This window comes from Scyliorhinus torazame, chromosome 8 (assembly GCF_047496885.1).
Source record: "Scyliorhinus torazame isolate Kashiwa2021f chromosome 8, sScyTor2.1, whole genome shotgun sequence".
NCBI lineage: Eukaryota > Metazoa > Chordata > Chondrichthyes > Carcharhiniformes > Scyliorhinidae > Scyliorhinus > Scyliorhinus torazame.
The window spans coordinates 278156691-278178068 of record NC_092714.1 but is presented as its reverse complement, the minus strand read 5'-3'; the positions used below and the strand labels follow the sequence as shown (position 1 = coordinate 278178068).

Sequence of the window (21378 nt, the reverse complement as noted above, 5' to 3'; positions counted from 1 at the left end):
CTGGTTGAGGGAAGGGCAGGATTGGCAGCTAAACGTTCCAGGATTTAGATGTTTCAGGCGGGCTAGAGGGGGATGTAAAAGGGGAGGCGGAGTTGTGCTACTGGTTAGGGAGAATATCACAGCTGTACTGCGGGAGGACACCTCAGAGGGCAGTGAGGCTATATGGGTAGAGATCAGGAATAAGAAGGGTGCAGTCACAATGTTGGGGGTATACTACAGGCCTCCCAACAGCCAGCGGGAGATAGAGGAGCAGATAGGTAGACAGATTTTGGAAAAGAGTAAAAACAACAGGGTTGTGGTGAGGGTAAACTTCAACTTCCCCAATATTGACTGGGACTCACTTAGTGCCAGGGGCTTAGACGGGGTGGAGTTTGTAAGGAGCATCCAGGAGGGCTTCTTAAAACAATATGTAGACAGTCCAACTAGGGAAGGGGCGGTACTGGACCTGGTATTGGGGAATGAGCCCGGCCAGGTGGTAGATGTTTCAGTAGGGGAGCATTTCGGTAACAGTGACCACAATTCAGTAAGTTTTAAAGTACTGGTGTACAAGGATAAGAGTGGTCCTAGGATGAATGTGCTAAATTGGGGGAAGGCTAATTATAACAATATTAGGCGGGAACTGAAGAACATAGATTGGGGGCGGATGTTTGAGGGCAAATCAACATCTGACATGTGGGAGGCTTTCAAGTGTCAGTTGAAAGGAATTCAGGACCGGCATGTTCCTGTGAGGAAGAAGGATAAATACGGCAATTTTCGGGAACCTTGGATAACGAGAGATATTGTAGGCCTCGTCAAAAAGAAAAAGGAGGCATTTGTCAGGGCTAAAAGGCTGGGAACAGACGAAGCCTGCGTGGAATATAAGGAAAGTAGGAAGGAACTTAAGCAAGGAGTCAGGAGGGCTAGAAGGGGTCACGAAAAGTCATTGGCAAATAGGGTTAAGGAAAATCCCAAGGCTTTTTACACGTACATAAAAAGCAAGAGGGTAGCCAGGGAAAGGGTTGGCCCACTGAAGGATAGGCAAGGGAATCTATGTGTGGAGCCAGAGGAAATGGGCGAGGTACGAAATGAATACTTTGCATCAGTATTCACCAAAGAGAAGAAATTGGTAGATGTTGAGTCTGGAGAAGGGTGTGTAGATAGCCTGGGTCACATTGAGATCCAAAAAGACGAGGTGTTGGGGGTCTTAAAAAATATTAAGGTAGATAAGTCCCCAGGGCCTGATGGGATCTACCCCAGAATACTGAAGGAGGCTGGAGAGGAAATTGCTGAGGCCTTGACAGAAATCTTTGGATCCTCACTGTCTTCAGGGGATGTCCCGGAGGACTGGAGAATAGCCAATGTTGTTCCTCTGTTTAAGAAGGGTAGCAAGGATAATCCAGGGAACTACAGGCCGGTGAGCCTTACTTCAGTGGTAGGGAAATTACTGGAGAGAATTCTTCGAGACAGGATCTACTCCCATTTGGAAGCAAATGGATGTATTAGTGAGAGGCAGCATGATTTTGTGAAGGGGAGGTCGTGTCTCACTAACTTGATAGAGTTTTTCGAGGAGGTCACTAAGATGATTGATGCAGGTAGGGCAGTGGATGTTGTCTATATGGACTTCAGTAAGGCCTTTGACAAGGTCCCTCATGGTAGACTAGTACAAAAGGTGAAGTCACACGGGATCAGGGGTGAGCTGGCAAGGTGGATACAGAACTGGCTAGGTCATAGAAGGCAGAGAGTAGCAATGGAAGGGTGCTTTTCTAATTGGAGGGCTGTGACCAGTGGTGTTCCACAGGGATCAGTGCTGGGACCTTTGCTCTTTGTAGTATATATAAATGATTTGGAGGAAAATGTAACTGGTCTGATTAGTAAGTTTGCAGACGACACAAAGGTTGGTGGAATTGCGGATAGCGATGAGGACTGTCAGAGGATACAGCAGAATTTAGATTGTTTGGAGACTTGGGCGGAGAGGTGGCAGATGGAGTTTAATCTGGACAAATGTGAGGTAATGCATTTTGGAAGGTCTAATGCAGGTAGGGAATATACAGTGAATGGTAGAACCCTCAAGAGTATTGAAAGTCAAAGAGATCTAGGAGTCCAGGTCCACAGGTCATTGAAAGGGGCAACACAGGTGGAGAAGGTAATCAAGAAGGCATACGGCATGCTTGCCTTCATTGGCCGGGGCATTGAGTATAAGAATTGGCAAGTCATGTTGCAGCTGTATAGAACCTTAGTTAGGCCACACTTGGAGTATAGTGTTCAGTTCTGGTCGCCACACTACCAGAAGGATGTGGAGGCTTTAGAGAGGGTGCAGAAGAGATTTACCAGAATGTTGCCTGGTATGGAGGGCATTAGCTATGAGGAGCGGTTGAATAAACTCGGTTTGTTCTCACTGGAACGAAGGAGGTTGAGGGGAGACCTGATAGAGGTCTACAAAATTATGAGGGGCATAAACAGAGTGGATAGTCAGAGGCTTTTCCCCAGGGTAGAGGGGTCAATTACTAAGGGGCATAGGTTTAAGGTGAGAGGGGCAAGGTTTAGAGTAGATGTACGAGGCAAGTTTTTTACGCAGAGGGTAGTGGGTGCCTGGAACTCGCTACCGGAGGAGGTGGTGGAAGCAGGGACGATAGTGACATTTAAGGGGCATCTTGACAAATACATGAATAGGATGGGAATAGAGGGATACGGACCCAGGAAGTGTAGAAGATTGTAGTTTAGTCGGGCAGCATGGTCGGCACGGGCTTGGAGGGCCGAAGGGCCTGTTCCTGAGATGTACATTTCTTTGTTCTTTGTTTGTAAAGAACAGTCAGAGAGATCTCGGTGTACAGGTCCACAGGTCACTGAAAGGGGCAGCACAGGTGGAGAAGGTAGTCAAGAAGGCATACGGCATGCTTGCCTTCATTGGCCGGGACATTGAGTATAAGAATTGGCAAGTCATGTTGCAGCTGTATAGAACCTTAGTTAGGCCACACTTGGGGTATAGTGTTCAATTCTGGTCACCACACTACCAGAAGGAAGTGGAGGCTTTAGAGAGGGTGCAGAAGAGATTTACCAGGATGTTGCCTGGTATGGAGGGCATTAGCTATGAGGAGCGGTTGAATAAACTCGGTTTGTTCTCACTGGAACGACGGAGGTTGAGGGGCGACCTGATAGAGGTCTACAAAATTATGAGGGGCATAGACAGGGTGGATAGTCAGAGGCTTTTCCTCAGGGTAGAGGGGTCAATTACTAGGGGACATAGGTTTAAGGTGTGAGGGGCAAGGTTTAGAGGAGATGTATGAGGCAAGTTTTTTACGCAGAGGGTAGTGTGTGCCTGGAACTCGCTGCCGGAGGAGGTGGTGGAATCAGGGACGATAGTGACGTTTAAGGGCCATCTTGACAAATACATGAATAGGATGGGAATAGAGGGATACGGACCCCGGAAGTGCAGAAGATTTTAGTTTAGTCGGGCAGCATGGTCGGCACGGGATTGGAGGGCCGAAGGGCCTGTTCCTGTGCTGTACATTTCTTTGTTCCTGTACACCCCCTAATCTCCCAAACCTCATGGGTTGAATTTGTTATACGATTAACTTGGATTTCTTAGTGTTTGAATAAAATTGCAGCATTTTAACAGCGTCAGCCTAGCTTGGCTCCATTGTAAAATGATGCACAGATACTTTGTACAAACAGGCCTCTCTGTTATTGGTGGTCCCTGCTTCCTTCAGGGTTTATTTCAGAGTGTGGTTGTGTGTGTGTTTCCATATTAATTTCTATTCTCTCTCTTAGTGTCCGACTATGATTACATCTCACTGCATGGGGAACAGGAGCTGCCTGATCAGATTGATTTTGATAAATCCTCCACCATTCCCAGGAATAGTGACATCAGCCTGAATTACAGGAAAATGTTCCAGACTAAGCGGCCAGCTTCCACAGTCAGTCTCCTGGTTGACCCTGAGTCCATGATGATGTCTCACGTAGCTACGATTCGAAGGAAGCCTTCCAGCAAACCAACATTCCGACGTGGCACCATTAGCGGCGTGCCCATTCCCATCCGGACTCCCGTGGTGCCCATTCCAGGGCCACCTGTGTCGAGTAAGCCGACCGGCCTGGCAGCCTCTCGGACAGGCAGCGAGGGGTCAGTCAGCCTGCATGGGGGGCGCTCCAGTTTCGTGCAGAGGAACCCGGGGATTTGTAGCTCAACCCAAAGTCTGAGCATGGCCCAGAACCCCGGTTACTCCCTCGTACCAGAGAAACCGATTGCGGTCAGCAGCAGCCTCCAGCGCTCAGCTCCCAATCTCCAAAATGCCCAAGAATCCAAACCTGCCAGAACTCCGACAGGAAATGGACTGACTCCTCACCTGGGCATCACGGAGTGTTCCCAAAGGACTGGCAGGATTGACAATGTTGCCGCTACCCCCTCACCAATGGAGGGAGGCGATGATGTTTTGTCCATGATTCGCAGGGGTGTCAAACTGAGAAAGACTTTAACCAATGACCGATCAGCCCCCAAGATCATTTAAAAGAGACAAAGTGGGGCGAATGCACACATGGAAACCCCTCATGTTGTCCCCTTCACGCTCTGTATTTTGTTTCAAAACTGGTTACAGTTCTTTCACTCCTCATTCTCGAATTAAACTGTTGATGCACAAAATATCATCAAGAACCGGTCACATCCCAGCTCTCCTGATGTCTGGGGAATCCTCACGCCTCCTGTAACAGGTCTCAGGCTGGGAGACTGTGTCTCATGGACTACGGGAGGAGGGGATGGAGTTTGTGAGACTGGGTCACATAGTCCCAGCAGGTGATGAGGTGTGACCCCTGCTGAGTCAGCCCTTTGCAGCAGGGGCTAAAAGTGGCCTCAGCACCCAGGTTAGAGATGGAAAATCGACTCTGGTTCCTGCTCCTGAATGCTGACTTAAACGATACTCAAAATGGCGATGTGTGAATGTTGGGTGAGGGTAAGATGAGGACTGCGAGATCTCACTGCCTTGGACGTCAGACTCCGTCACAGCCCGGATGTGGCCCTGTGGGGAAAGTGAGAGAACTTCCATGGACCTTACCCCAGCCAATAGCTTCAGAAGAGAATGGGAAGAATTCAGGGTGGGGTGGGGATGGGGGATACCACCCCTGCCTCCCCCCGAAATACTGAAACAAACTGTACTTGTTCCTTGCAGTTATGTTCACTGCCAGGAGCGTGATTGGTCCATTTGAAGTGTGTTTTGAGGTGGAGAGGCATGGAAATAATTTTGCAATGACACTTCGGGGATCTGCTCAGAATTTTCAACGTGAAGCTTCTTACAAAGGATTTGTTTTCAACAAAGTTTATAAAGGACATTTTTTCTGATACTTGGTGGAAAGCAGCATCTGCCCTTACAGAAACCTCAGCAGTTTGCTTGTGTTCATTTCTAAACCCGCAAGGTTTAAAAAAAACTGCAGATGGTGGGCAACAACAGATTTATTTTTTTCCTTGTGAATCTTAACAACATCGAAAGATATTTATTTGTGTCAAAATTGTGAAAGCTTCTGTTTGTATAATGAGTTCTTGCAGCAAATATTGAAACTCCACCACCTCTCATTGAAGTGGAAGCTTTAAATGGTAAAGATTATAGTTTGTATATGTTAGTTTTAAATCCCTTTTAAATTTTATTCTATACTGCTGGTGCCTATCGCATTGCTTTGTGCTGCCACCTTTACAGACTGAGCTCGAGGGGTGAGGTTTGTCAGTGTGTGCGCAGACCTATTTAATTATTGTTCTTTTGGCTTAAGTGGGCAGTGTTTTAAAATTGTCAGAGCATCTAAATTTTAATCGGGTATTTAAGTACGTTGGCAATGTGAGCAGTCTGCTAAATGTTTTCTTTTAAATTCTTGGTTTAGCAACAAGTGCATCTCGCCTCTAAGATTTGTACATCAACACATTCCTCTGCTGTCTGATGTGAGCACACTGTAATGTTCTAAAGAGCGTGCCTGCTAACTCATGGCTGGTGACCACTGGCTGGAGCTGATGCCAGCTGACCCACAGCTGGTGCCAAATAATCTGTTCTCACTCAGTCAAAACTGACCAGAACCTCCATTAATATCCCCTCCGATCCATCGTGTGAATCCTTGAAGGATCAGAAAACTTGTTGATGAATAATCACTTCAACTGATGTAGAGCAGAAAATCAAAATCAATTGTGGGGTGCAACCTATATTTCGAGAAACTTTTCTTCAGCTCCCTACAGTAAGCTGTCAAACTGTTGTCATTGTTCAGAACTCTGTGAGGCAGAAGATTTTAATGGAGGAGTGTTTTGGAATTACACATTTAATTGTAGGGAGCAGGGATGGAGTTGGTGTGAAATTGAACAGTAGCCCCAGAAAACGATTAATGTTCATCCTAACTCTCTGCCACACATTGAGATGACGACAGTTACGGGTTTACAGGTGAGACATGTAGACCAACTCTCTGTGCTTTAGTTAATGCTCTCTGCGCAGGAGGTAACTTTCCTGAAGAATGCTTCCTGTGATTTCCTGAGAAATGGAGGGACTGATGACTATATTTAAATGTCCGGTGTTTTGTCAGCATTGTTTTTAAAAACGCATTTTCCAGATTTGATTTTGCGTTAATATATTAGCTTTTATTTTTAAGATTGTACAATGATTTCAGAAGCTGCAGGGTTTTTCAGCTCCTGGTGCCCTTCTCGAATTTGTCTGCCACCTCCTCTCCTCAGCCACATCTCACACACCAGCTCTCGCCCACTGGGCCAGGCACCCTAATTCAGTGCCTGACTGTGAAAGGGAACACTTTCTGCCAATCTGGTCTCTCTGAAAGTGCCTCTTCCCAATAAATGTGCCAATTTCAGCTCTCAAAATTAAAGATTTTTGAGTGGTTTTGGATAAATGCTGTGTGAATATCTGGACCTAAAGGGCAGTCACAGATTCTTGAATTATTTCCAAAGCCCAACACTGGTGGACAACATAAACTTGCTTTACAGCTAAAACCAGATTCACCAATCTCATACACAAATACATATATATTTTCCACTATATTTTATACAATCAGAGACGACTATCAGTTTTGTTGCAATACTTGAGCAAGTAGCATATTTGTAGGAAAAACTGATTGGACCACGTTTGCTTTTTCAGAGAAAAAAGTTGTTACAGCACCTGGCAATTCGGTCCATCAGGTCCAATCTGGCTCCCCCAAGGAGCAATTTTTTTAAATTAATTCATTGGATGTGGGCCCTGCTGGTTAGGCCCAGCATTTATTGCCGATCCCTAGTTGCCCTTCAGAAGTTGGTGGTGAGCTGCCTTCTTGAACCGCTGCAGTCCCTGAGGTGTAGGTACACCCACAGTGCTGTTAGAGAGGGGGTTCCAGGATGTTGACCCAGTGACAGTGAAGGAACGGCGATATATTCCCAAGTCAGAGGGCTGCACGATGGCGCAGTGGTTAGCATTGCTGCCTCACGGCGCCGAGGTCCCAGGTTCGATCCCGGCTCTGGGTCGCTGTCCGTGTGGAATTTGCACATTCTCCCCGTGTTTGCGTGGGTTTCACCCCCACAACCCAAAGATGTGCAGGGTAGGTGGATTGAACATGCTAAATTGCCCCTTAATTGGAAAAAATGAATTGGGTACTTTAAATTTTTTTTTAAATATTCCCAAGTCAGGGGGGCGAGTGACTTGGAGGGGAACCTCCAGGTGGTGGGGTTCCCAGGTATCTGCTGCTCTTGTCCTTCTAGATGGTCGTGGGTTTGGAAGGTGCTGTCTGAGGAACCTTGGTGAGTTACTGCAGTGAATCCTGTAGATGGTACACGGCTGTCACTGTTCGCCGGTGGTGGAGGGAGTGAATGTTTGTGGAAGGGGAGCAAGCGTGGCTGCTTTGTCCTGGATGGTGTCGAGCTCCTTGAGTGTTGTTGGAGCCGCGCTCATCCAGGCAAGTGGAGAGTATTCCAGTGCTGCCCCTCCCCCACATTCAAGTTCATTCATCCTTTCACATATTTAGAAAATGTAGAAAGATTTAGGACACAGAAAGAGGCCACTTTGACCATTGTGGCTGCACCAGCTGAGAAATGAGTCACGTAGACTAACCCCATTTTCCAGAACATTACGAGAATTCAGTTGCTTATCCGAATACCTTCGGCAGAGTTGAGGGTTTCCTGCCTCTACTACCCTCCCAGGCAACGAGTTCCAGACCCTCACAGCCTTCCAGGTGAAAAGATTTTTCCTTATCTCCCCTTTAATCCTCCAGCAATCACTTTAAATCTGTGGCCCCTAGTCACTGACCTGACTGCTGAAATAAACAGGCCCGTCGCATCCACTCGACCCAGACCCTACACAACCTTGTACATCTCCATCAAATCTCCCGTCAGCCTCCTCTCTTCAAGGGGGAATAGCCCCAGCCTGTCCAACCTTCCCGCATGGCTGTAAGTTTCAATTGAAAACTGAATTGCTCCTCTTTGATAAATCAATGTTAAATATGGAACAAATGTTGGTCAATTTAATCGTAAGAGCAGATCATGCCAGGAACACTGGGTTTTGCTGGCTCCAACTGTCTTGCTGGTGGTGCGCATTTCAGTATCAGGAGCTCGAGTTAAATATAGGAAATTCCAGATTCCCACTCCTGTTTGTGTGGAAAAATTATGCCTGCACCACGCAGCCTGACTCGAACTTTAAGGTTCTCATTCTGAATTTCCTCCCAAGAAAATAATTTCTCCGGATTTACCCCATCAAATCACTTTATCATTTCAAAGACTTCAGTCAAATCATCTCTCAACCCTTTAAACACAAGAGAATTCTAGTTAGGTTTATGCAACCTGTCCTCCTAAATCAGCGTTTTGAGCCACAATGAATTGGCGGCAACCCCCCCCCCCCCATCCCGATTCAATGTATTCTCCTTGGGCCCAGAACTGAAGGTTCTGACGAGCTGACTCCTCTGCTCTCTGTAACACTGCATCCTGCCCTTCAGTCTAGGTCATTAATGAGGGTGAACTTTATTGGCCAGACCCTGTTTTAGCAGCAACTTGAATCTCCTAATCACAAAGGAGTAACATTAACCCAGCTGGACTGGGTATAAAAGCAAGGCCCAAAAACGGCAATCAGAGCCGATTTTACAGTTGTTACTGTGCATTGAGTCTGCACCAGCTCTCCGTATGAGAAATCCACCTAGTACCATTCTCGCGCCTTACCCCTGTCACCCTGCACATTCTTCCTTTTCAGATAACAGTCTGATTCTCTTCTGGATACTTCAATTGAACCTGCCTCCTCCACACTCTCAGGCAATGCATTCCAGGCAATATCTCCCCGTCAATACACAGACTTTCTCCACATTACAAAATAACCTCTCTGCAAAAATAATCAGTGGTCTATATTTGGATTCACGCCCTATGAAGAATAGAGAACAAGACCTCTCAACGAAAGTGTATTCTTTCACAAACAAAAACAGAAAATACTGGACAATCTCAGAATGTCTGACAGCCTCTGTGGAGAGAAGAGGAGCTAATGTTTCGAGTTTGGATGACTTCGTCAAAGATGCTGTCAGACCTGCTGAGATTGTCCAGTATCCTCTGTTTTTGTTTCAGATTCCAGCATCCGCAGTAATTTGCTTTTATTTAAGTCTATTTGCCAGGGTGGGGGGGGCAGTGGCGTAGTGGTTAGCACTGCTGGCGACGACCCGGTTTGATCCTGGATCCGGGTAACTGTCCGTGTGGAGTTTGCACATTCTCCCTGTGTATGCATGAGTCTCACCCTCACAACCCAAAAATACGTGCAGGGTAGGTGAATTTGCTACGCTAAATTGCCCCTTAATCGGAAATAAATGACTTGGGTATTCTAAATTTATTTTAAAAATTTAAGCCTATTTTCACCGTCTGTCCCATCTCCACGTCGCAATGTCTGATTCACCTCTTTATAAACATCTCCTTATTGCAAGGTTCCAGGATATTCATTCACCCTCAGAGCTTCTCTCCCCAATGCAGACCCTCACTCCCGTGTCTATTCCCTGCTCGACCTTTCCTCATCTACCCTCAGCTCATTTCTATCACTATTTTCAGTCTCATTTCTCTCTGAGCAGTGTTGAAATGCAGTCTTTCTCCCGTAATAAACCCAGAACCTAGTCAATGTTGGCCCATTTAAGTGATATGAGAATCTTTAGTGAAAATCCTGCAATCTTAAACTATAGAGCTGTTTATGCAGTCTGATTAATCTAGGACAAAGGTTCGGCACAACATCGTGGGCCGAAGGGCCTGTTCTGTGCTGTATTTTTCTATGTTCTATGTTTTGTATTGGTGTGAGTTGGTGCCTAGGGCAGAAACCTTTAACAGTTACACTGCATTTTTGGTGTATCAAGATCTCTCTCTCTCTCTCTTCCCCCTCCCACCCACAATGTGAATCAACATTGGCTGAAGCAGCACAGAACTTAGGGAAGAATTTGGCAAACACTTGTTTTAAGGAAACCCCCAAGATTTGTGCCAAGCCTCCGAATGCAGGAGTGGTGAAAGAAGAATTGTAGCACTTGCAGACGGTGCTGCTCAGGTTTTGAGAGACTCTGGATTGTTGGAGAAAAGGAAGTAGTGTGCGGGGCTGAGACAGGAGGCAAACAAAAGTGGAGGGAAGTGGTAGGAAAGGTCAGGAAATCAGTTCCAGACAATAATAATAATAAGTGCTCTTTCGGAAGGTTGAGAGTGAGCAGTGCAGGAGAAGGGAGGGTCCAAGATCTTTCAACTCTGTGCATTAGTAAATCAACCTGTCTAGTGAGTCCCCCTTGTATGATTGGTCAGTGATGAATGTGCCAAATTCTCGCATATGGAGTGAATGTCTTTTTAAGAAATGTTAATTGCACTCTGCTTGTAATCTATATTATTCAGCAGTAGCCAGCAGTACTATGTTTCTGGAGATAGATTGGTGAATGTGACAGTACTGATGACCTTAAAAGGAGGGAAATCAGTTAACACTGTGAGATATACTAAAGTGTTTTATTCAGGAATGGGTCATTTGCTGCCCATTTTAATTATGGAGTGTATAGTTCTCAAAATAAAAACCAAAGTTAAAATATTTATCAAATATAGTAAGAAAGGAGTGACGGGGGAGGGAAAGGACAATCTGGAAATCTGCAACAATTTGGCCCCTTGTTTATCCACCTCTTGAATCTTGATTCAAATCCGATCCAGACCTGGCAAAATGAAAGTCTTGCGTGTGTTTGTAGGCTGGTTGTAAAGTATCTGGGGTGGGTAGTGGAGGGGTGGTGGGGGGGTTGCTGCAGGTGCCGGCCCAATGGCATTGCATCATCAACCCACTAGCAGAACAACACCTACTTCAGGACAAATTAACATGAGCCTAGCAACCTCATCCAAGCTCCGGTTTGTGTTATGGCCTGGATTCTAAGCAAGGGAACTAAACAAGCTCTCCCACATTATTTCTGCAATGGCCATCAGGGTTGACCTATACACTGACTATTATCAGGGCTCAACCCTCTGCCCAAGTGGCTGGCTGGATGTGGCGCTTTGGCCATTTACAGTGTGTATGTCACAATGCCATTGCCAAGATAACAGCAAAGTTTGTGCATCATGGAGTCAGCTTTGAGAATTGTGTGCTTGCTGTTGGTGAGGGGGGGGGGGGGGAGATGGAAATAGATAGGGGATGTCCAGCAAAAAAAGATTGCCTTCACTGCTGGTCTCCAAAACATCCCAGAGCAAGTTTATCTCAACGCGTTTATTCTGTGGGAGCAAGCAGCAGACAAGCAAAACAAAGAAGCTTTAGGGAGGATGCAAACATGGGAAATGGCCTTGTACAGGATATGATGTATGGGACGATCTCCCAGTTTGGGGCACTGTGGAAGCAATGTGACTATCTCATTGTCACTTATATTCTAATCAGGGGCGTTTGATACTGCCAGCCAAAAGTGACAAATTTCATTCCCAACACTGGCACCTCTGACCTCAATAAGCACAAAAGACAAATACACAGGAGTATTTTTGCATAATCATTGCACTTTAGAACAGAAACCAGGTTATTTAGCGGTAGGTAAAAGGAATTATCAGAGCCTTTTTATTAAATTCCATACATTTTGAAAATTGTGTTGATCATTTGCAAGTGCTCAATTCGAATTTCTATTTCATTTTACCATGTGCGAAGGTGAAAACATTTTTATTTGACGAATTTTCATAAAGCATTTTTCTTCCAGATTGTTGAATACTAAATGTTTATTAAAAATTAGATGATTTATAGAGACAGTATTCCTTTGTTACAAGTTGAACCAAAATTCTGCAGTAGGATCTTTGAACAAAGCAGAGTTTAATCTATCAACGCCCAGATAAAGTTTTAAAAATTAATAATTACATTTTTACATCAAATTCTCAATATATATATACTGTTGTACAATATGAAACAGTTCAGATCTTTGAAGCCTGACAGTTTATTGTCAATTATAAATCCTCCTGTGGGTAGATAGTTTACTGTAAGTCTGGTTGTAAATGGGATCTTGGCACTGTCCACAGTCCAACTATAATTACTGAATCTCCCTGGAAAGATCTTACGGTGGGAAATTAATAGACCTGAGGGGAGAGTCTGATTCAAACTCTGCCTCAATATCTGTTCATTTCTTTTATTGTCTTTTCTTTCACTGTTTGCTTGGATTATGCACTAGTTGGGAAGTAGACAGCTGATTGGCTGCATCGAGGGGCTGGTTTAGCACAGTGGGCTAAACAGCTGGCTTGTAATGCAGAACACGGCCAGCAGCGTGGGTTCAATTCCTGTAACAGCCTCCCCGAACAGGCGCCGGAATGTGGCGACTAGGAGCTTTTCACAGTAACTTCATTGAAGCCTACTTGAACAATAAGCGATTATTATTATTATTATTATTATTATTATTATTGCAGTGACCATGACAACACAAAGCAGCTGCTGCAAAGGTTCCCAGGGACCCGGGTTCGATTCCGGCCTCGGGTTACTATCTGCGGAGTCTGCACGTTCTCCCCGTGTGTGCGTGGGTTTCCTCCGGGTGCTCCGGTTTCCTCCCACAGTCCAAAGATGTGCGGGTTAGGTGGATTGGCCGTGATAAATTGCCCGAGTATCCAAAAGGTTAGGTTGGGTTACGAGGATAGGGTGGGGGAGTGGGCCTAGGTAGGCTGCTCTTTCAGAGGGTCGGTGCAGACCCGATGGGCCTTCTGCACTGTAGGAATTCTGTGAGTCGACTCACTGGACACATGATTAGGCAATCCCAGATTCCATCTGATTCTGTAGAATCTGACAGCTCAGTAGTAGATTGTAAATTTGAGCCTTCACTACTTTGCTGTGACTTTGAACTCTGGTCCTCTTAGAGAATAAATTGTCTTTTTTTCCAAACAATCAGAATTCCCTCTGAATGTTTTGCAAGAAGCAACAAATTTCTGCAAAATTCACCATCCTAAATGCTCCGACATTCATCGCCACGTAATCTTGGGCAACGGATTTACCCGCGCTTGGGGATGTTTTTATTGCTTTCCAGTGCAATGGGTTTGGAATAAAGACAGTTTCACGGTGTCAGTGAGTTGAACAACTCTTGTGACTCACAAGTGATCATTTCAGTATGAACGCTTTGGTTCACGCTTCTCACTGGCAGAGTTACTGCATTGTTCCCACAGAATGTCCTCACCCGGGAGTAGACTGGTCTGAAATCATCGCTCTGCTTCGTTCCTGACAGTCCTGTCTTCACAAAGCAGAGCACGTGGCTTTAACGCTATTACTGGCGCAAACTCCAGCTTGCTTTCCAATCGAAACCTTGCAAAGGACAATGATTTTTCACCAGAGTCTTTCTGTTCAGGGACGTCTGACTGAGTTGGGGGGGGTGATGGCACTGATCCAGATACTTCTGTGATATCACCTCACTGCACAACTCTTTGAAACAAAGAAATGGGGGGAGGGAAAGGACTGGATTCTGATTCCAATCAGCTGAAAATGGCACCAAAGTTTCTTGATCTGCAAGATTTTCTTTTTCGAATATTGACCAAAATGGATACTGTCTCTTTAAAACCCTGTTGCTAACGTTGTGTTTGATTGTTGGGTTGTTTGACCTTTGATCTCTTCTCCTTTGTTGTGTAATATAAGGATTCTAGTTTTTTTTTTCTTTGTAGTGACTTCTGCCTTAAATTAAAGGAATATGGGGAAATGTTCTGCTGCACTGCGTCTTTATTTTAGTGTAAATCCCAACAAACGAGCTCCGCAGGAACCTTTCCATTCAGAATTGAACTGTTTAGTGTGTGTATAAAAAATATAATTTGAATGTCAATGGAGTGAGTTCATTAACATTTGAACATTCTTTCAAATTCCTGTTCAAAACAAATGTTTTTTTTAATAGATTACTGATTAAATCACAAGTTTACAACACAAGGCCATTCTGTGCATTGAGCATCTGCTTCCTCTTTGTTCAGGCCGCTGGCACTTTCCTCCTCTCAGTCCGTTGCTCCGTAACTTTCCCCATTTCAAATATTTATCCAATTTTCCCTTAAAAGCTGCAGCGATCCCGGACTCACCGCCCCTTGGGGCACGCAGCCTGGAGGCATGAGCTGTCCCAGATTTCCCACCGTGGAGGCCAAGCCTGCCAGCGAACTCCGGTCGAACCTCCGCCCCTTTGGATCATTTCTGCTTTGGGCACAGATGGCCTATTGGGGGCAACACCGAGAAAGTAACCTTCATCCAAATGCTGTCAACTTGAAATTAAACCAACTGGATGACCAGCACCAACTCAGGTGTATCAAATCTGGTGAATGCACTGCAGTGTTTTCAGACAGTAGAGGTCTCTACCACCTTCCTGAGGGCAATTCAGAGTGGGCAATAAATGCTTGACTTGCCGTGACGGTCACATCCAACAATTATATAACAAAAGAAACTTATCAGCTGACTGGAATTAAAGCTCAATGTGTCAGGCTGTGGCTATCTACCCCAATGTGATGGGTGTGTTACAGAAATGGGCGAGTTCTGGATCTACCCCAATGTGATGGGGGGTGTTACAGAAATGGGCGAGTTTTAGATCTACCCCAATGTGATGGGGTGTGTTACAGAAATGGGCGAGTTCTGGATCTCCCCCAATGTGATGGGTGTGTTACAGAAATGGGCGAGTTTTAGATCTACCCCAATGTGATGGGGGGTGTTACAGAAATGGGCGCGTTTTAGATCTACCCCAATGTGATGGGGGGTGTTACAGAAATGGGCGAGTTTTAGATCATTGTTAGATCTTTTTCTTTTTTTCTTAAATTTTAGAGTACACAATTCATTTTTTCCAATTAAGGGGCAATTTAGCATGGCCCATCCACCTACCCTGCACATAATAATAATCGTTTATTGTCACATCTTTGGGTTGTGGGGGCGAAACCCACGCAGACACGGGGAGAATGTGCAAACTCCACACGGACAGTGACCCAGAGCCGGGATCGAACCTGGGACCTCGGCGCCGTGAGGCAACAGGGCTAACCACTGCGCCACCGTGCTGCCCCAGTCATTCTTATATAAAACCTATCTGGGGGAAGAGACTAAATCGAAGCAACTGTGATTCTCAAAATTCTTGGCCTGATGCTCTCCCAGCAGAAAACAATTGATTCCATCAGTCTTAAGCTCTCGCAAACATTCTGATTGGTTCTGTGCATTCTGACAGACCTGATTGGTCTGATCCCGGTGATGAGGGGGTGAATTGTGAGGGTTTTCCTTCTCCATTGGTTATTCAGGAAGCTCCATGTCTCCCTCTGTATAGCTGGATTTTCCCAATTTCTGCCAGGTGACTGATGATGCGAGTCTCGCAGGTTGCGTTGTGTACGCCTGTTATGTGGAAAGCTCCAGCTAACCGGTTATTTTCCCAATAGTGGTGCCAGTTACCGTCCTTGTCCACACCATAGCCAAATACCGATAGCTGTTGGTTAGAATGAAGGAGTTAATGACGGGGAAATCCTTAACAGAAACTCATTACCTTGGTGCTCTGCACATTTCCCTGCAGAAGGAGCTGAAGGAGACAAAACGGTCACAAAATTGTTCTGTGCAAAGCAGCAGAAAGAAAGACCTGGATCGAGCCTACCTCACCTTAATGTCTCCGAGCAAAAGTCTGTAAAGTTCCACAAAGTCACAACCTTGTGAGGCATCGCAATCTGGATGCTGCCCACAATGGGCAGGATCCAGATTTGCATGTTCAAATGTGCTGACTTGAATATGTTTGTGCCAGAGTTACGGCAGAGCTAACACCCGTGTCGCGGACACCCCGGGCGAGCGCCATTAAGCCCTGGTGGACCATGTGTAATGGTATTTGGGGGGGGGGGTCTCCCAGGTGATCGGGGTCCGCTGGGTGATTGGGCAAGGTGGTACCCTGGCACCCCCAATTCCACCCAGCACCACACCACACCAGCCCAGCACCCTGGCAGTGCCACCCCCTAAGTGTGGCCTCGGGGGTGGGGTGGGGGAGGCGTTCATTGCCGAGGCCCAGAAATAAAGCAGAGTCCCGTTTAATGGCGGGGCAGTTCTCAGCGCTGACATTTTTGTAAATCTCTTTGCGCTCTCTCCAGTTTGTTTCCCATTGTTACGATCCCAGTTGATAAACTGGGTGGGAATATTCCAGAATGGAACCCTGGCTAAAAGACTCAGGGCGGGATTCTCCGTTTCTGAGACTAAGTATTGACGGCGACACAGAATTCCTGGACTTTCACAACACAAAAACTGGCGCCACACCTGGACCGATTCCGCTACCGCTGAGGGGCAGCACCGGTGCCACGTGGAACACAATCGATTCAATGAAAAACGGTGTCGGATTCGCCGGGCCCGTGATTGACAAGCTGCAGCCGCACATACACATTACAATCCCCACACACACTCATCCCAGACGCACACACACACTACACTCCCCACACACACTCATCCCAGCCACACACACACATTACACTCCCCACACACACTCATCCCAGCCGCACACACCCATTACACTCCCCACACACACACATCCCAGCCACACACACACATTACACTCCCCACACACACTCAGCCAGTGCCATCTTGTTGGCTGGGATGTGGTGGAGCGTGCCCATCCTGCTGATGGGCCGGCAGGGGCCAGAGGGCACCTGGTGGCTTGTGGGGACACCTATACAACCGTGGCCCTAAGTTCACAGTGGGCTGTTGGCGGCGTGCACAGCTGCATGGCTGCCTTGCCGGCAGCAACAATGGTGTTCCGTGTCCGTCCACCCCGACCCCACAGCCTTCCTCCTGGCCACCCTCCTCTACTCCCCCCCGACCCTGACAGTAGCCCTCCGGCCAGCGGCACAACTGTCAGCAAACCATGGCGATGTTGGACACTTTCCTCTCCCCCTCAGCAGCCGCCAGGCCGGTTGCACGATTTTTAAAAGCACAAATGAACCGCGCATCGGGAACTCGGCCATCGGAGGCGGAGCATCATGGAGGCCTCGGAAAATCCGGGCCATGCCCGCTAATGACATGCAAACAGCGTTTACTGTATGTGCATTCCGGAGACTATTGATGCCGCTGCCAAGGTGATGGAGAATTGCGATTTGGCATCAGATCGGCACCTGCCTCGATTTTGGCATTGGAACCTGTTCACCATCCAATCGCCTTTCCCGATTTCGACATTGGCCAACAGAGAATCCCGCCCCATAACTTTTACTTCTTTTGAAGAGAACTTTGGGGAACAGAGTCACGGGACCGTTAATTAATTTTAACAAGAAAAAAAAATCTTCAACATGAAAAGTTGGATTATTACACAATACTCCAGTCCAGGATTTCACACCAACCCCTTTAGGATTTCTTTGTCTTGACTGCTATGGAAACTGCGCACAATTGCTTTAACTTTCAATTCCCAGACTCTATTTAAATGGCATCAAACTTTTCATCTAACTCTGAAGTCTGCTGTTCCACTTTAAATCTGGTTACTGCAATTGTCTCTCTAACTCAGAACACTTTGTTTATTCTTCCTTGAATTATTCTGAACAATACCTTGATCTCTTTTCAGTTGTCTTGAACACTCTTTCGGTCCCAATTCCCTGGTTATCTGGACTGTAACTTGCACTTTAGGAAGCCTGCCTCTTTTCAACTCCCTTCCTGTCCAATCCAGTCTGTCTTCTAGCAGGATTAAGAGATGTTCTGTCTCCAACTGCCCTGGCTTCTAGTTAAAACCAAGAACAAAGGAAAGCCCTTCCCTCTGGGGAATGGGCCCATGTGGCACCCCTGCTATTACTATTTATTCTTCACATCATAGCCCTCTCTTAGAAATACTGTTGGAACTTAACCAACCCCCGCACATACAAAACACCTTTGTCCAGCATCAATCTGAACTATAGGTTTCATCCTTCCAGGCACAGAAACATTGCATTAAACCCACATAAAACTATACTATAGTAGCAACAGGGGGAGTTCGCAGGGAGACGTTTATTCACCTTTACAGCAGCACATACATAAGGCCCAGTTACACATTACCGGGTCCTTACTCCTTCCTATCGACTACTACAGAGGCCGGCTTATTATACCAATGGTGGTTAATTCCAGGTCCAATCAGGACAAGGGAACAATCATCCCCAGCTGGGTGAACCTAATGCATATTACATACAGGTTATTACACAGATCTTATTTCTAATGTTTGCCAATAGCAATCCCTTAAAGCTACCATCATGCTCCTAACAGCACCCTTCCTAAAGTGTGGTGCACAGAACTGTGCACATTAAATCAGCTGATGTCTGACTAGTGTCTCATACAAGTTCAGCATAACCTCCTTGCTCTTGTACTCTCTGCCACTATTAATAAAGTACAGAATACTCGATGCCTGTCCTGCCACCCAGGTCCCTCTGGTCCTTTAAGGATTTTGCCCCTTATTTTATATCGTCTCTCCATGTTCTTCCTACCAAAATGCATCACCTCACACTTCTCCGCATTGAACTTCATCTGCCACCTATCTGCCCATTTCGCCAACTTGTCTATGTCCCTTTGAAGTTCTGCATTGTCCTCACAGTTTACACTTCCAAGTTTTGTGTCATCTGCAAACTTGAAATTGTCCCATGCACACAAGATCTAGATCATTAATATATCTCAGGAAAAGTAAGGATCCCAATCCCGATGGTCCCTGGGAAACACCACTACAAACCGTCCTCCAGCCTGAAAAATATCCATTGACCATTGCTCGCAATTTTCTATTACTCAGCCAATGTTGCATCCAAGTTGCTACTGTCCCTTTTTGTTCCATGAGCTAGAACGTTTCTTTCAAGTCTGTTGTGTGGCACTGTATCGAATGTCGTCTGAAAGTCCATGTACACCACATTAACAGCATTACCCTCATCAACCCTCTCTGTTCTCTCCTCAAAAATACAAGTTAGTTTTTTTAAATGCATTTAGAAAACCCAATTCTTTTTTTTTTCCTAGTTAAAGGGCCAATTTAGCATCTTGGCCAATCCACCTACCCTGCACATCTTTATGTTGTGGGGGTGAGACCCACGCAGACACGGGGAGAATGTGCAAACTCCACCCGGACAGTGACCCGGGGCCGTGAGGCAGCAGTGCTAACCACTGCACCACCGAGCCGCCCCAAGTTACGTAAAGATGATTTCCCCTTTAGAAATGCAAGCTGGCTCTTCCTAATCAACCCACATTTTACCATGTGACTTGTAATTCCATCCCAAATAATTGTTTCCAGAAGCTTCCCCACCACTCAAGTTAAACTGACAGGCCTGCAATTGCTGAGCTTATCTTTCTTTGACCAAGGATGTCACATTTGCAATTCTCATGTCCTCCGGCACCTCCCTGAGGCTCGGGAATGCTTGAGGATTATGGACAGCACCCTAGGAATTTACATTCTCACTTCCTTCCATATTGCTGCACTTTCTGACTGCACTCCTCACAGGAACCAACACTTTCACCAGAATCCAAACCGGAAAACTGATTAGTGAGCGGGGCCCAAGGCTCCTGCACCCCCTGCCTCCTTCCTTTGGACTGCCTGGCAGTCACCCACTACCTTTCTTTTTTAAAATAAATTTAAAGTACCCAATTATTTTTTTTTCCAATTAAGGAGCAATTTAGCGTGGACAATCCACCTACCCTGCACATCTTTGTGTTGTGGGGGTGAAACCCACGCAGACACGGGGAGAATGTGCAAACTCCACACGGACAGTTACCCAGAGCCGGGATTCGAACCCGGGTCCTCAGCGCCGTGAGGCACCAGTGCTAACCGCTGTGCCACCGTGCTGCCCTACCCATTCCCTTTCTGCTTCCACGTTCCTAACCTTCAGAGTGGCCACCTTTCTGAACCTGTTATCCACGTAGCTCACAGCCAGAGTGACTGCAAGCCCTACTCGAGCTCCAAACCCTGAAGTTTATCTTTCTGCAGCTGGTAGCACTTCCTTCACATGTGGGTCATCTCGGATAACAGCAGAGTCCACTGTTTCCCACATATTACAGGACGTATATTTCACACAGCTGAGCTTATCTGCCATGTTTTAAATTTACTTCCCTTGTGTTAGCTTTATTTTACTTTGGTTTACTTGTATTACTTTATTTTATTGGCTCTTACTCAAATCCAAACAGGTACTTCTTTAAAAAATAATAAGCTTGTGGGGTTAATGAGGAAAGGTGGAGACAGAGAGGGTGGGGGACATGGTAGGGAGGGCAGGTTGTGGTTGTTAGTTACTTATTTAGTTATGATGTGATTTCCTGTTTGTTCTCTTTTTGGACTTGATTTTGGTCGTTTTTGAAGGTTATTTATAAATGCCTTAATAAAAATACTATTAAAAATATAATAATAAGCTTGTCTAATTTACAGCTATTTAAAGACACCCCCTAGCAGTAGTTTCACATCAACCAATGAATTTATGCATTTCCTGTGATGTAACTCTTTGATTTTCAGTTTGGAAATAGAGCTCCGACAGTGAGGCTTTACACGAGATCCATAAGATCATAAAACATAGGAGCAGAATTAGGCCACTCGGCCCATCGAGTCTGCTCCGCCATTCAACCATGGCTGATATTTTTCTCATCCCCATTCTCCTGCCTTCTCCCCATAACCCCGGATCCCCTTATTAATCAAGAACCTATCTATCTCTGTCTTAAAGACACTCATTGATTCGGCCTCCACAGCCTTCTGTGGCAAAGAGTTCCACAGATTCACCACCCTCTGGCTGAAGAAATTCCTCCTCGTCTCTGTTTTAAAGAATCATCCCTTTAGTCTGAGATTGTGTCCTCTGGTTCTAGTTTTTCCTATTCACTCTATTCAGGCCTCGCAGTGTCCTGTAAGTTTCAATAAGATCCCCCCCCTCATCCTTCTAAACTCCAACGAGTACAGACCCAGAGTCCTCAACCGTTCCTCATACGACAGGCTCTCCATTCCAGGGAACATTCTTGTGAACCTCCTCTGGACCATTTCCAAGGCCAGCACATCCTTCCTTAGATAGAGGGCCGACAGCTGCTCACAATATTCCAAATGGGATCTGACCAGAGCCTTATA

General features: G+C 46.0%; 2 protein-coding genes across 12 annotated transcripts in view; one reads left to right on the top strand and one right to left on the bottom strand.

The window, feature by feature from the left end:
- mtss1 (MTSS I-BAR domain containing 1) overlaps window positions 1-14080 on the top strand; it is a 292863-nt gene extending 278783 nt beyond the window's left edge. For all 6 annotated transcript variants that reach the window (XM_072515395.1, XM_072515391.1, XM_072515392.1 and 3 more), the window contains one exon: window positions 3748-14080. In XM_072515395.1, coding sequence (XP_072371496.1) covers window positions 3748-4481 — 734 coding nt within the window. In that variant the 3' untranslated portion in view covers window positions 4482-14080. The remainder of the gene's footprint in view (window positions 1-3747) is intronic.
- st3gal8 (ST3 beta-galactoside alpha-2,3-sialyltransferase 8) overlaps window positions 13125-21378 on the bottom strand; it is a 154987-nt gene continuing 146733 nt past the window's right edge. For all 6 annotated transcript variants that reach the window (XM_072515398.1, XM_072515400.1, XM_072515399.1 and 3 more), the window contains one exon: window positions 13125-15810. In XM_072515398.1, the coding sequence (XP_072371499.1) occupies window positions 15625-15810 (186 nt within the window). In that variant the 3' untranslated portion in view covers window positions 13125-15624. The remainder of the gene's footprint in view (window positions 15811-21378) is intronic.